The 16,321-nt window shown below is 38.3% G+C and overlaps 1 protein-coding gene across 7 annotated transcripts in view; it reads right to left on the bottom strand.

Moving 5' to 3' along the window:
* LOC102231299 (estrogen-related receptor gamma) overlaps window positions 1-16,321 on the bottom strand; it is a 98,847-nt gene that overhangs the window by 33,880 nt on the left and 48,646 nt on the right. For 5 of the 7 annotated variants that reach the window (XM_023332929.1, XM_023332925.1, XM_023332927.1 and 2 more), the window contains exons 3-4: window positions 14,909-15,333; window positions 10,082-10,210 (exon numbers count right to left, since the gene is read on the bottom strand). In XM_023332929.1, coding sequence (XP_023188697.1) covers window positions 10,082-10,210; window positions 14,909-15,333 — 554 coding nt within the window. The remainder of the gene's footprint in view (window positions 1-10,081; window positions 10,211-14,908; window positions 15,334-16,321) is intronic. The other 2 variants (XM_023332926.1, XM_023332928.1) reach the window with 1 other exon arrangement.

Here is a 16,321-nt window from a genome sequence, read left to right as displayed (position 1 = left end):
TGTGGACTCTTATAATTGGTTCCTTTTTTGTATGAATATCTTTAAATAGGACTATATGTTAAAATAATATATCAAGATGACTCAATCTGGAATATTATTCCAAATTTCAATCAGCAATATCTAAATAAATTATTCAGTTTTACGTTTTGCAAAGAACTTGGTGGAATATCATATCATTTGTCATTAATCAAGGTATTTTTGTTGTGGCATTAAATTTTTTAAGGTTTCTAGAAGATCCCCCATTTGCCCTAGGCTGTAAATCATGAAGTGTTGGTCTCATAAATCAGATAAGGAACTTTTCACTTCAACTCTCTAATAAAGAGTTAAGCCTTTCAGCACAATATACTCGCATGATTTTTGAATACTTTCTTTTACATTCCAACTTTCAATTCTCTCTCCTACTCCTGCACCTAAAAGTCCCTGAATTCACTTCATAAAGTGTCCCTTCTAACTACCTCATCTATTTTCCACCAAATTAACTCTCTCTCAGCACTGATTAATGGTCAAATCTAAATGAATCAAATTAAAAATTGAAAATTATATTTCCAAAGCTCACAAAAAAGAGACAGGAGGAAGCTCGTAGGAGAGTGAGAGTGTGTTAACTCCTCTTAACAAATGAGCCTTCAAACCATAAAGAATGGGCGAGATAGGGGGAACGAAGGGAGGAGATGAGAGGGGAGAAAGACTAGAGAGAAGAGGGCTGTGGGGGAGGAAATGTGGAAACTAGAAATAATGAAACATAGAGGGAAAAAGAAAAAGGAAGAGAAGAAAGACTGAACACAAAACAGAATGTAATGAATAAAAACAAATAAAAAAGAGCTCTTGTACAACATGGAATATGAGGAAAGAAAAAAACCTGAAGAAAACTGCATACTTTGCCTAAGAACATTAACTTTTCCACATTTGTCCTGTTACAACCTGAATTTTCTGTGTTTCATTTGGAACTTTATGCGTCAGACCAACCCACTTCACATAACTATCAAGTGAAGTAAAAGACACATTGTTAAATTTTTTTTACATATACATTTCTGAAAAGTGTGGTGTGCATGTATGTATTCAAACCCCCAAATAAAATCCAGTACAAGTTGCCTTCACAATTCACCTTATTAGTAAACAGAGTCAACTTGTGTGTAATTGACTGGAGAAGCATTAGTTGAAGAAGAAAATGATTGAAAATTTGTATTCATAATTGGCTGCCTTTGCAGTTTGCCATAACTTAAGTGGAGGACAAAGAAAAGAATGTGCTCTACTTACATTAGATCAATCTGCATGCATAATGGTGTGTGACAATAAAAAAAAAAATAGCGCTGCGCATAATCCTAAACACACCATAACCATTGATATGACATTACATGTCAAAAATCTATGCAGGAATACTTGATAGGTGATTTCAGAGTGTTAACTCAGGTGGATTAAATATAAATGAACACCAAGTTAATTGTATTATGTAAACTTATGCAATGATGTGTCAAACAAGAAAAATTCTAAGCGGTGTGATTATTTTTGCATGGCACTGTTGATGGAGACAAACAGAGACCAGAGTGAAGTCCAAAAGAAAATATATCCAACTAACAACAGCCCTTAACTTGCACTCTCCCTTTAATCTCACACACAGAAAAAATATCCTTACATAACTGTTTCCCTGTCACTGGTGTGTTTCCTAACTTTTTTGCTCTTTTGCCAATATTGTGTTACTTTAGTTATTTTTCATATTTTCAGTTATGCACCCACATCCACCAAAGTGTGCTCACAAACACTGCGACAGTGATGAAGGTGAATGATTTCTATCGTGGGAATATTGCTGTCTGTCAATAGCCCGATCTCCACTGATCATATCACAATAGATTTTTTTTTTCTTTTTTACATTGTGCTGGCGTCACTCTGTGTCAGCATGTCTGTGTGTGCGTATGTGTGTTTGTGAACAGATGAAGGATTGCGAGCGAAATGCCTTTGACACCTGAATGCACATGCAGGAGAAAGACAGAGGGGAGAGGAAAAGACAGAAGAGGATGGAAGGAAAAACAGAACACAGATTGATTTCAGATGGTCAATGAAAATGGTGAGAGAATTGGGGGATAAATAAGAGAGTCGTGGGAAGGAGCAAAGGGGGGAGTAGGTAGACAAATAAAATGAATGAATTTTTGTAGTTCACAGCCAAAACGAGTGAACTGTAGATAGATAGTGAAAAAAAAGCAAATTGTGGGAGACAAAGAAAACAGAAAAATGAGGGACCACATATTCCTTCAGTGTATTAACTGTGTTGAAGTCACCTTAAACTAGTTTTAGACTTAGATGTTGTGTATATGTGTGTTAAGCTGCAGTGTGGATGTAATAACATTACAGTTTTTCCTGTGCGGCTTTATGGACTGATGGGTGAGTGCAGTGGGCAAGACAAGAGTCCCATTTAAATCTAGTGTGTGTATCTGTTGCTGGTATTACTTGTGTCTGAGGACATAAATCTGCTGACACGTTAACATTGCTGGGACTCATCCTTAACGCTGCAAAGCGTAAGCCTTTTCAGCATGAAGAAAACGGCAAAAAACAGACCTGAGCATAACACTTAAAATGTAAAAGGTAATAATGAGTCATCATATAAGTATGTATTGCATGAATAAATATAGCCTGAATGCAGAGAAAGGCACACACAATGAAAACCGAACATTTTTTATGTGCAGCAAAAATGCTTAGAATACCCTGGTGATGTCAGACATTTGTCCGATGACAGAGATAAAATAAAGGCGGTATGAGCGAAGTTGAGAGGAGAATGTGTGGTGTCATGCAGTGATGTTTGTTTAGACCAGAACAGATCTGAACAGCCGTGCCTAAGGCAGTGGGCAGGTGGCTGTCATTGGAGTGTGAATTTGTAGCTGCGTGTGAGTGAGATCGAGTGAAGTTCCAGAATAAGTGTGGTCTTCTTTGCACACATAACACAATGAAACTAAAATCTGAACATTCCACTGCACATTTAAAGCATTTTAAAAACACCTTAATAGAACTAACAATTATAAAAAATTATAAAAAACTGTTAAAGTATCAAAATACACGTTTTCATACGTGTCTAAATTGTAGAAAAAAAAGAAAAACATGCTGCAATTTGTGAAATATCAAATACTGTCATTTCTATGCACCATGTGTATTGTTTAGGATTCATCACAGGTTTATGTAAAGCATGTGAACTGGGAGGAAGGCTGTAAAATTCACAAGGACCTACTGTCACAGAATAGTTTTACTATACTTAATTAATGATAAAAAAAATTAGTTCTCTTTTCACAGTCTGTGAATGCTCAAATTGTCAAATAATTATTAGAGGACGTAGGTTGCAATAATAACGACAATTATTTGGCGTGAGGTAAGTATATTTTCACCAGTGCAGACAGAGAGTCTGCATAGTGTAGCTTATGCATTGTTGCTATTTGGTCATAGCTGCCACATTTGAAACCTACACACACACATTATATATATATATATATATATATATATATATATATATATATATATATATATATATATATATATATATATATATATATATATATATATTTATATATATATTTATATATATATTTATATATACCTAAGCTACAATATTACATGTGTTAGAAGGTACTGATTAAAAGGCAAGGCAAAATACAAAGTGTCGTGATTGGAGTAAAAGACATTTAGAAGCTGCCCACCTTTATACTTGCCTGTCTAATTATTATGTGAGAGTGTTTCTGGCTGGAGCTTTGCCTGCTAAAATTCCTCCTTTCTTCTCTCTTCGCAAAGAAAGCATTTGTGAAAGAGAGCGGACCACTTAGGCCGATCTCTCGTCACTCCATTTCCATTATCGCTTCTTTCTAGCAGAGATGCAACCAGATGCCAGTAGCACAATCACACACAGTCAGGCAGGACAGACACTACAGAGCCAGATTTAGGTACAAGGCTCCCATGGGGGGAACTCCAGACGCCACCAGTTGTCTAGCTCTCGCGTCTTTTGTTTTTCCTCAACTCTCGCCTCCTTCAATCTCACCATCACCCCCATTCATCCCTTTTGTCATTCTCCTTTTAGGTCCCTGTTGTTTATTTATCATCACATATCTATGCTATTTTTTCTGGATTATTACATATGTACCAGAGTAATTGAGAAAGATAAACTAAACACAAACTAGTTGATTCAGTTGACATGCTCTTCTTCAACCATATAAGTCAAGCAATCGTCTACATGTGTGCAGGGGCAACGAGGGTGGATGCCAGCCATCAAGATAGCTGAGCTTTCAGTCGAGTTACGATCCACACACACTACCAGCTGCACACACACACAAGTAGCAACACCCACACAGACTGAGGCCTTCCACCTGATCTCACTCATTAGGTCTCAGAGGCTATGGGGAGCAGGGCCAAAGCTGGCACTAGGTGTTAATTTGTGTGTGCATACGTGCGTGTGTGCGGCATGGCGCCAAGGTTTATATCTGCAGTCTGAGGACTTGTCCCTCTAGAAGCACAACCATCCCAATCCAGCTGGCCATTTATGACTTTATAAAGATGCAGGCATTGGATTCAACGCATTCTGCCTACTTATTCAAGATTCATCTTTAAAGTTGCTGCTGAATCTGAGCAAATTTGTCAGTTTGAGCATATGTATGCTATATGTGTCTATTGAATACTGCTGGCTCCCTTGCTGCATGACTCTGCAAATTCCTTTCATATTTACATGTTTAATCTGTGTTTTTCTAATGATAATAATTCTACAAATCACAGCTGATGTTAGACATGAAATGTCTGTGATGTGTGCAGTGTTTACAGTTAGGATTAATTAACATCTCCAATCTTACTCCTACAGTTTTTACCTGTGGTCTAGCTGCTCTATCATCCCCCTTACCATTTCTCAGTAGATTTGAGCCCCACCCCAATGACCTTTTGGTCTTCAGCTGACGCATCATTACGGCCCCATTAAAAATGGACAGCCAGCCATTGCCAGAGGGGTAGTTCTCATAATATAATAAGAATGTCTTTTTATTGTCTTGCTCTGGAAATTTGCTCCTACGTATTTGTGGGTAGGTTCCTAAGGTTTGTTCCTGAATGACTGATTTCCAGTTTGTTCAAGTACTGTTTTGCTCTCATCTTCTTCATCACAGTAGATGATGTCTAAATGCAACACAGAGCTGTGTCAGCTCATTCATAGATCAGGTAGTGTGTTTAAGACAACATGTATAAAAAATATCTGCTCTGAGTTGGTTTCCTGACCCTCTGGTCTCTTGTTCTTCAGGTTCCCATCTACACACAAACACACACTCACATACTGTTCCTTACTGCCTCACTTGCTCTTCATCTCACCCTCTCTGTCTCCCAGGGCGACAAAGCTAATTTGAGGCAGATCTTGCCCTAAGGGGTAAACTGCAGCATCTACACACACACATGCCTCCATGGCCCCCCCCTCTACACCCTGACCACTTTATCTTCACCTTTCTGCCGTGAGCTACCCCCTGACAACCACAGTTAGCACTGATGCTAACTGATCTAGCCACTTACCATCATCATCTATGCAATTTTGCAGCAACACTGTCAACACCAAGAAGAGAAGAATGAAACACACTAAGTAATGTTCACACACACAAGTCTGCTGAGGACTTCTTGTTCAATATCATACAATTTCTAGCCAGGTGAAACAAGAGTGATGTGACATGTATTTTATGACACCGGTCTACTTCTAAGCATGAATAGTAAATAGCATAAATAGGAGGTGCTATACATGTATTATAAAAAGTAATGAAAATAAAATTCATGATGTCCACATGGGGAGCCTAGCATGAAATGAAATGAATCTAGATTCTTGTTGAAATTTAGCAGCAATTACAGTGGAAGTTTTCAGAAAAGATTCAAATTTGATATATGCCGACTAGCCATAATATGATCAACTTCTTACATTCGAATGCAAAAGGGGCTTCCTACAGATGAATTAATTGAATGTCTTAATATAAATATGGAAAGTTTAGACGTTAACATTGTAGTGATTACAAACATCATTGATTTGTCATATGAAAATATCAACAAAGAAAGAAAATTTAAATTTTTAGCTTTTTGAAAGTTTCTCAAATTTTCCACTCAGAATTATATTAGAACTCAGATCTTTTATAAATGGTAGCATACTGGGAAGTGATGAATCTGTAGATGATATAGGTAATAGCTGAGCATGGATCAAGTAAAAGCTTTTCCCAAAAGAACATTGTTATTGTCACAAAATAAGTAACAGTCCTCAATTTAGCTCAGCAGCTAATCAGTGCCATAGCTGAATGGTAAATATGCTAATGGTAAAAAATGTTTAACTCTGCTATACATTAAATCTATTGATATTTTGCAAAGGTCTAAGAAGAATTAAAATTACCAATGAGAAAATGGATATATCAATTCTCCAAATGAGCCTTATTCATATGAAGAGTGGGAACCCTTGTATTAAATTCACACTCTGCACAACAAATGGGGTGGCTGTGGTCTGTCATGTTGATGTATAGATATGCAGCCTCATGTGAATGTGCATGATATATGTGTGTAGAGCAGGGAGGCAGTTGTAACAAAAGGCAGCTATTTGTTTGCCTGCTCTCGACAGAAACACACAAACACATGTCCCTCAGTTGCATTCCCTCTTTTTCCAACGGAACGTGTCATCCATCATTTTATTTTTTTGAAATTTGTAAGATTTAGTACATTGCTGTTATTTTGTTCTGTAGGTCCTCTATAATAGAAGCACAATTTGACACAATTTTATGAGGTTTTAGAGTAATCTGTGCTAAGCTATCATAGCTTTGGTCTAACTAAAACAAGATTTCATTACCAAAGTGACTTTAAATAGTCTTCTTTTAGAGTAACTCGTGTCAAACTGGTTTTAAGGTAGCAGTACATCCCCTTTGAAATGTTGGCTTTCACTATTAAATGATGAACTTAGAAAAGAGAATTAGAGCTTCCAACCATACAAAGAAAGCTTTCTGGTTGTGATGAAAATCTCTAAACTCAGTTTTGACTCAATTAAGATCAGTTCATTAATGTGGGGCCATAAATGTCATCCCAAATTACTTTGCAATATAGACCCAAATTACAGAGAAATGTACAATTAAAATGAACAAATATATTTCAATCATATGGACTGATTTAAATTCAATTACATGCATTTCTCCTTTTATCCTAAAGTAAAATTCAGTTTATAATTGGTAAAAAGGGATTTGTCCAAGAAAACCCAGGTGTGCTTTATCTAAATCATTATTACTTTAGACAACTTTTTTGTTCTGATTTTTAAAGCTACCCATGTATATAAACATAAAAACAATACTATTAAAAGGCTTCCAAAAAACAAAAACAAACAAAAAATAAAACATTGAAATGATCCCGGAAGTCCTTTATTAAGTAAACTTTGTCAGCTTTTATGTAAAGACTAAAATGATCTGCAATTAAGTACATTTGTCAATACTTACTTTTCCTTTAAACTTAAGGGGATTCGAAAGTGACTTCTCATCCCTGAATATGTCACAATTTTTTAAAATGTTCCCCCAAACTCTTAAATAAAAAATGTGACTTTACAAACACCATAAGAAAGATGTCGTCTTTACACCAAGTGAAAGGAAGCAGACTGGATGTGTTAACTAGTAGACTATTGGAGTTGCCAATATTACATTCAACTACATGTGTGTGTCTGTTAACAGCCACATACACAAGATAAAACTCTAGAGATGAGACATAGGTTGTGCTATGTCAGATCAACTGGGAGAACAAATGCTACGACAGCAGCTTGTTAGAGAAAAGTGTCGGCGTGTGTGCGTGCGTTGGGGTGTGTGTGACTGCAGAAAAAAGAGTGACTGAGCAAGCTTAGTTGCTTGCAACTATTGCAATTTCATTATTATTAAAAGAAAAATGTAATTGTATTTTTTGTTTCAATTAAAAAAATACTGCAGTTACTCTGTAGATGCATGGTATTCATATTTTAGAGTTTTTCCCGTCACCGGAAACTGAACGTTTAAGGTTTTTTATTTTTATTTTACTACAATACTTTCAAATGGTCACATTGAACATGGAATAACTTGTCGTTATTGATAAGGAAAAAAGAGCACAACAAATGTACGACACAAAACAGGATCAGAATCTGAGTGGTAAAAGACATGGGGAGAGACGAAGGGTGGAATGACTGGAGGGAGGGCTGGCACGGCGTCGGCACCGGCATGCTCCCTGACCACTGAAAGGAAGGGGGCGCGGGCCAGGTCTCCCATCAATTACAACCTTGACCCTTCTCTCCTCTCCTTTCTTGCCGTCTCTCACACACTTTCTGCCTCATTCAACCATCCTCCCCCTGCCTCTCATCCTCCCTTGGTCCCCCTCCTCTGCTCCTATAAATCAATCTCTTACCCTCCCTCCCCCTGTCCCTCCATCTCATCCCCAAGGCTTCTCCCACCTTCACCATCCCTCTCTCCCTCTTTTTCTCTATATACCTTCCTCGTCATCCCTCCCCACTCCTCTCTGCCTGTTTTCATCGCTGGAAGTGCAGTGGGAGTAGAAAGGTCAAAGGTGGGCATACAGGAGAGAACGAAAGAGGCAAAAGGCAACAAGGGAATGTAAAAATGAGAGAGTGAGTGCATTTAATCAAAGTGGTGTTGGGGCAGATAAAATCTTTTGGTTTTTGGCTTTATCCGTTTCTGGGAAGTTACTGAAAGTGTTGGTTGTTGTTTTACCTTTTTGTCTTCTTCATGTAAATTAGAAATACGTGCTTTTTGTGCACTTATGTTCGAAGGTTCACATTTATACAGCTAAATCTTCATCCTTCAAGAGCTGAGATGTTCTCTAAACATAGGCACAGGTGTTACCTGGTGTTGCATTGGGTAATGTGTGAGAACAGAAAGTTATAAAAGTGAACAAAAAAGTTACTCAACATGAAAATAATTGGAAAAACAAACATCAAATCTAGAGGAGATTTCTAACTATTTATTTGTTTTACATGCAGGATTGTTTGATAACAACAATACACACTGATCTCTTTATTTTATTAGGCTTTTACTTTTACCTAAATATATCTTATTGCTAAATAACTCGGTGTTGATCATATTCCTAGTATATCTGCAGTCAGCATTTAGGCATGAATATTTGATCCCTTTTTTGGCAGCATTGGTAAAGTTCATTTAAGTTGGTTGGGTTCCTGGCACAGACACAGTGTTATTCACAGACCATATATTTTCAATAGGATTGAGATCAGGGCCATTCCAGAAGCATAATGCTGCTTTTAAATTCTGCTTTATCTATTCTAAAAGCAGTTTGGAAGTATGTTTGGGAAGACTGCCTATTGCAAATTCTAGCTATGTCCAAAATGTCAGTCATAGGATAAAACCTGCATCCCTTAGGTGGAAGTGGTTAGAATGTTTTAAAAACTTTCTACCCACCATTCTTGTCTACTAGAGAAATATTTTATGGTAAGACAAGCCAACAGTTGGGCTATTTGTGCTTAAGTATCTTTGGAGGAGTTAAGATGAGGCTTTTAAATCTAGAATCAATGTGTGAACTGTCAAGTATATAAGTGGTAGCATCATGCTGTGGGTCTGATTTACTACTAGTGATGTTCATATGTTGCATAAGCAGATAAAATTACAAACGGGAGGACAACCTCCGTATTTACTTTCAACTACTAGAGCATTGAAATTTGGATGCATTTGAATGTTCAACTTTGACATTTATCCCAATCCTAGGTCTATATTAAAACTGGGTTGGGAATGGAAAAGCAGGCCAACACACTTTTTGGAACCCAAAAGCAAAAAACCCAAGAGGAAAACCAATGAATTTAATGTAACTCTAACAATTTAAAGAGTTTTCAAATATTCAGCAATGATTGTGTCAAAAATGTGTTGACAGCTACACACAGTGTATGGTTAAAGTATAACTTTTTGAGAAACATTGAACCAATTATTTAGAGTGTAAGTACATGTTTGAATTTTTACTTTATGTAGATAAGATAAAATCAACAAAAAAAGCAAACGTGTGCGCCTATTGTTTTCTTAAATTTGGATTCAGTTTATCTAGACACATTTAAAAATGCCAGAGGTAAACAAGTTAACAAAAAATGGTAAGAAGAGACCTTTTCCCTTACCCTCCCTCAGCATGCCCACTGTCAGACACTTCATAAAGCGGCAGGCCTGGCATGACTTGCGTCTTCTCTTGGTGATCTCACACTCGTTGGTAGCGGGACAGCTGTACTCAATGTTGCCTGTGGCATGCAGACATGTTGGAGAAGGACAGAAGGAGAAGTTTAATAGGAGATAAAATACATCAACAGGCAGACAGAAAGGTAGACATGGGCAGAGACACCAGAAACCCTCAGCATGTGTTTGAAGAAAACCAAAAAGCTTAATGTTGCAGTTTATCAAATGTATAAATAAAAAGGTAAATTTATGAAATTGAATGAATTAATGGGGATGAGGTCATCTGTGAACGTTCGCTTTGTATCGGCACTTTAATAACATACAAGCACTTCTAAGTACATCAGAAAATCATTTGAAGGTTAATTCAGATTAAGAACTGTGACTCAATTGTTATTCCTTTCCTTTCTTTGCAGTTTTTATTTATTTGAGGCTGTGGACATGTTATCATTTTAAACAGAATAAAGTTATCTTCTCCTCCCATGCCCACCTGACAACTACAGTACTCCAGCAGGCCGATACATCTCCCTCTGAAACAGAGTAAACAGTGATTACTATTGACTGCTGCAGCAGAGAGGATGTTTTCTCATTACTGGACTGATTAAGAAGCTAGTTAGCTTGGGAAAAGGCTAAATGCCCAAACTCTTCCTAATGGGTAACAAGACACCCATTAATTGGCCCTGTTAGTTAAAGGCTAAACACTCTAAATGCTGAAGCAAATCTTACATCCTAATAGATGCAGTTAATGGGACTAGTTAGCCCACACCCAGCCTTTTCATGCTAATGCTACAGGAGTACTAGATTAATTCTGCAGTTAAGCGGGACACTTCCAGTACAGAAACACTAAGTGTGCTAATGACATGGAATCTGCAAGGCCTAATGGGCACAGAGTAAAATTAGCAAAGAAACAGACGAGCAATGCGTGCTGCACAACAAAAGCAATTTTTAAACCTGACAGTGTCTGAAAACATTAACTATAAAAATTCTAAATAGATATAAAAAATTATATTTTGATATCATGGTGGCACACAAAAGAATCTATCATAATATAATATTTTTTTAATTATATTTTAAATGCATTTATATTTACTAAAGATCTCATGGAATCAGCTGGAAAGTAACAATCCCAAACAGTTTTTCATCATCAGAGACCAACATTATTATAAATTACAATGCTGAATGTCATTCATTTCCCCTGAAAATGACAAATTCTGTGATAATTTATAATTCCTGCTTTAAACTGGCAAGAAACCAAAAGGAAAAGTACAATGTCGTGATTAAAACCAACAGATATGGACATAAAACTACATTATCCAACTAAATAAAAACATGCATGTTCGGGGCGTGCTGTGGTGGCGCAGGGGGTTAGCTCGCCCCACGTTTGGAGGCCTTAGTTCTTGACGTGAACGTCGCAGGTTCGACTCCCGGTCCCGACGACCTTTGCCGCATGTCTTCCCCCCTCTCCTAACCCCCCTTCCTGTCTGCCTACTGTCAAAAAAATACGAGCCACTAGCGCCGCAAAAACTCTTCGGAGAAAAAAAAAACATGCATGTTCATTTGAGCCTTTAAAAACATAAAACCATTTACTGTTGAATAATATATCTTCAAAAAATATATTGTCTGAGAGGTTTCTTCACTATATGCCTCCTCAGATTCAGTTTTCCAGCCATTGTCCATCTTTTGTCTCCAAGTGTTTGCTTGTCTCTTGCTATTTCATAGCCCCTCACCTCTATCTCCCATACTTTGTCCTCCTCTACTTTCCCCTTTATTCCTCTTTCTCAATAAAGGAGTGATAGATGCAGGTTGTCAGGTGTTACTGGACTAAAGCCACAGAAACAGCAGCTGCCAGAGCCACTTCCTCCACACTGCGACACACACGTGCGCAAAAGCACGCCAGCCCACGCATAGCACTAATTCCTTCCTACATCTATCTGCCCAGTCCGTCCTCCCCCTTCTCATCCTTGCCCACATTCCTTTCCCCATTTTATTGTTTATCTGCCCCTATCCCTCCTCTCTTCTCCTGCCCCATGCTCTCCTCCCCGTCCAGCTGGAGGTGTTTTTTTGGTGATTACCTGTGGTTTTATTGGCTAATGGGTTGAAACACACCAATATGTCTGCCACTACCCATCTGAGGCTGGCCCTGCTTTCCTGCCAGGACAAACACACAAACACACACGCAGCAGGAACATGTGCCCAGACGTGCACATAAACCTTCGCTCATTTACATTTGGATGAACACTCAGACGTGCAGCCCACACAGGGACACAAGATCCACTCTGTCCACATTGAGTAGCCAAAGATAACGTCACAATTCAGTTTTTTTGGTGCATCCAAGAATGTTTATCGTTTTGAGCAACTACTTAATGCAAAATAAATTTAATGCAAGAAATGTTAATCATATTTAATAGAAATTAGAAAACTGGTGGAGTAAATCTAAACAGAAGGATTCATCTTTAAAAAAGCCTGTCATTTTCGTAATTTTTTGTATAAACTCCCATCCTTTGTATAATAAACCTCTTATATTACAATCTTCTTTGACATTAGTCCTGCCACAAAGTTTTGGCAAAAATACTAAATAAATTATAATTTTCCTTTTATATTGGTAACATACACACTACATCGGAAGGAGAGATTACAAACATAGTGAAAATGAAATCTCTGATGTCCAGGAATGTACCGCTCTTTACAGCTTTTCAGGTTCACACTCGAAAAGAAGATTTCCTGTCAACAGAGATACTACAGCTACTGTATTTCCTTTGCAGCGGTGTCCTGGCCTACCACATATGTAATCTTTAACAAGCCCTCTAAATAAAACGAAACAAGTGAAATTGGTTGAACATTTGACCCTGCAGCAATGACGGGTTAAACCTATAGAGAGTCAAGGTTATGTGTGTGACCGTCTATTCATCTATGTGCAGTGTGTGTCTTTACAGTACGGGTTGGCGTGTGCAAGTGTGTGCTTTTGCCTTTATCTCAGTGAGCGAGTGGGTGAATGTGTGTGCGTTCAAATCTAATAGGGATTTCACTGTGCCCTCATGTCATCCCATAATAAACACATACAGGTCGTCTCCAGGTAGTTGTGACCATGTAGAATATGAGACAACTTCCTGCCCACATTTTCCTTGTTCTCTTGGGCTTTACTGGGAAAGCTGCTTATCAGAGGCAAAGCAAGGCAAGCACAGATAGTTGAATGGATGAAAAAACAGATAGATGAATCCTGCCTGATATGACTGACTGAATGGATCGATAATAGCTGGCTGGCAGCTGGTTATTGCGATGGTGAACTAACTGACAAGACAGCTGTCCTGTGAGCAGATGGATCCAATAAGTTTGAAATAAAATCAGCAAGTCCTAGAATACCTTTTCAAGAACTTTCACACCCCTAAGTTTTTTGTTTTTGTTTGTTTTTTACTTCTTGACTACACTAAATGCGGTAGACTGGTGCTACTTAAACTGAGCATGTTTAATATGGTGTTGCCCTTGTTGTTCATGAACAGGGTTCTACACAAACAGACTATTCAAACATTTTCACACTTATGATATATTATACAAAATACTTTAATTGCCTCATTTCTGAGGCAGACATTTTGTTCTAGTTGATTCCAGTTTACTTTGTAGGTGACATAAAGTTTTAGATCACTTTCTTGATTGTCTTTACTGCATTTTAGCGCAACTGAGGTTTCAAGTAATTGTATGAATTTAATATCCATGCCTCACTCAGGATAAAGGCCTGGTCAAGCTGACCTTCATGAGTCACATAAAATATATAATGGTGATTACGCTGGGAGGTGATTATTGTTAAAAACCCTAAAAATCTGAAGAGTACAGTCTGAATACCTGTACATGTTCTGCAATAATGCAAGCTCTAAGAAGACATAAGCAGCAGATTACAGAGCCTAATTCCTCTGGTCTTCTCATCATGTGGATTATTGCTCGATCCTGTCTTTACTCTACCCCCTTGCGTCGACTCCTGACCCATAGACATGACCGCTGCCCTTTCTCTGACACCATGTTATCTCCTAGAAAACAGGCTTACAGCAAACACTCTCCTGCCATGAGCAGCTAGATCTGGGATGCAAACACTCCCAGGAAATTGTTTTTGCTGTTGATGAAGAAGAGGTCAAGGTTATGGGTGAAAATGGGAAGTGGTGTTAAAGCGCTGGTGTGTGTATTACTGTGCTTGACCAGGAGTCTGTATGTGAGTGTGACTGTGCATCAAATGATCAAAATGGAAATGATGGGAGTGAGCGAAAGTAAAGATAGTCTTAGGGTCATGGTGGGTCACGGTGATCACTTGGGACTTTCATTCAGTGTCCTTGATTTTGAACAAATTCAAGGTTTCTGTTTAACAAGTTAAACAAACAAATTCACAAATTAATATTTATATACTGTAGGCATTTTTTGACTAGGTAGGTTATATAAAAAGAAGTTGAATACTTCAAGATGCTTACCTTTATCCCCTCATTATATCTCTGCTTAGTTTAATATTTTAATTTCACAAGTAAATAAACTGGAACCAAAAATCAAATATTTACTTTTTTTTTTAATATACTGCTCAAAAAAATGAAGGGAACACTTTAAGTGTTAAACACCTGTTTATGTGTTCCCTTTATTTTTTTGAGCAGCGTATATACAATGGTCCGTCAAATAGTCCACAGAGTTAGTAACATCATGAGGGAAAAACTGACTTATAGATACGTTTTTTGGGGGAAAGTTGAATTTGACAACAAATAAAGAGACAATTTTTACACAAAATGGAAGCCAACCTTGAATGGTGCGTTTGAAGAACGCCTTGCAGGCCTCGCACGACGCGACTCCATAGTGGTACCCTGACGCAATGTCCCCGCACACCAGGCACAACCTCTTCGGCATGGAATTCAACATGTACTCGCACTTAATTTGTGAATCTTCCCCAATAGTTGATGAACAGTCCTCGTAACGTTTCGATCCCGGGCCTCCAGCAGGTCCCAGGGATCCTGCGTTGGAACCGTAAAGGCTTGGAGAGTCCAAGCCGTTGGGGTGGCCGTTCATGGTGGATGAGTAAGACCCAGAGGCGTCGCTGGAGCCACCAGGGGAGTGATGGTTTAGACTGTCAGTCAGAGAGGCAGGACTTGATGGTTCAGTCTTTATGTAAGAGGACGGACAATTCGACTCTAGGTGGCGCTCCTTACTGGACATTCTGCAGAGAAGCCTACAAAAAGGAAATGGGCAAAAGATACAAGAAAGGGGAAGGAAAGAACTGCCATTACTGTACATGCCATTTCAAACAGCAAAAAGAAAGACTTAAAATTTTAATTTGTATCGACTTTTATTTTAGGCAGTATATTTAAGGCCACATGTGCAAATATAGACATTTAAAAAACTTAAAGCAATTCAAAAGAAACCTATCATTAGAAAAACCCTGTATTGAGAAGCAGATAGGCATGTATATAGCAGCACATCGTCACACAGCCACATTCACATGCTCAGGTGTGAGGTCATCCGTCACTCTCAAGTCAATAGCAGCTTGTTCAACATGAAGGTAATCAGTAAGCAGCCCCTCTGACGCTCAGTCATCCCAGAGACAGGTCATACATACACAGACACGGATACATACATAGTCATACTGAGGCACACTCACATACAGGGTCAAAAACCGCAGACCAAGCAGTACAAGGAAGTGTACATTTGGGAAAAAAGGAGCAGGTTGATCAGCATTACTTTATGATTATATTCCTCTGATCATCTTTTGTTCCGTGTCTCTTATTTCTCTCCCTTTTCTTGGTTTTCCTTCCTTCTCTCCCTAAGGAGGTGGGCTGGTGTCTTGTTAATGGCAGTTGTAATTAACAGCTATCTTCTCTCTGTCCATATCTTTCCATCCGTCCCTTTGTCTACCTTACTATCTATCTGCCTGTCTCCCTATCACTTCCCATTCAGCACCATCTCTCTTTCTCTGCCCTCTCTCTCGCCTTCTCTTTCTCTTCACATTACTAGTCTCTGTCCCTCTAACCCTGCCCTCCCTCCTTTCACTCTCTTTCATTGTTAAAGGCAGAAAGCACAAAAGGGGTTTTTAATTAAGGCAGGATGCTGCTAAACGAGGGACTTCTAAAGTCCAGTCGGCCTGTAAAAGATCCCCATCCCACAGGGACCCATAAAACACAGACAGCACTCCGACAGAAAATGGAGAGCTGCTCAGGTGG

The sequence above is a fragment of the Xiphophorus maculatus genome, chromosome 4 (assembly GCF_002775205.1).
Source record: "Xiphophorus maculatus strain JP 163 A chromosome 4, X_maculatus-5.0-male, whole genome shotgun sequence".
NCBI lineage: Eukaryota > Metazoa > Chordata > Actinopteri > Cyprinodontiformes > Poeciliidae > Xiphophorus > Xiphophorus maculatus.
The sequence above is the reverse complement of the archived record's forward strand: the minus strand, read 5'-3'. Positions and strand labels throughout refer to the sequence as shown.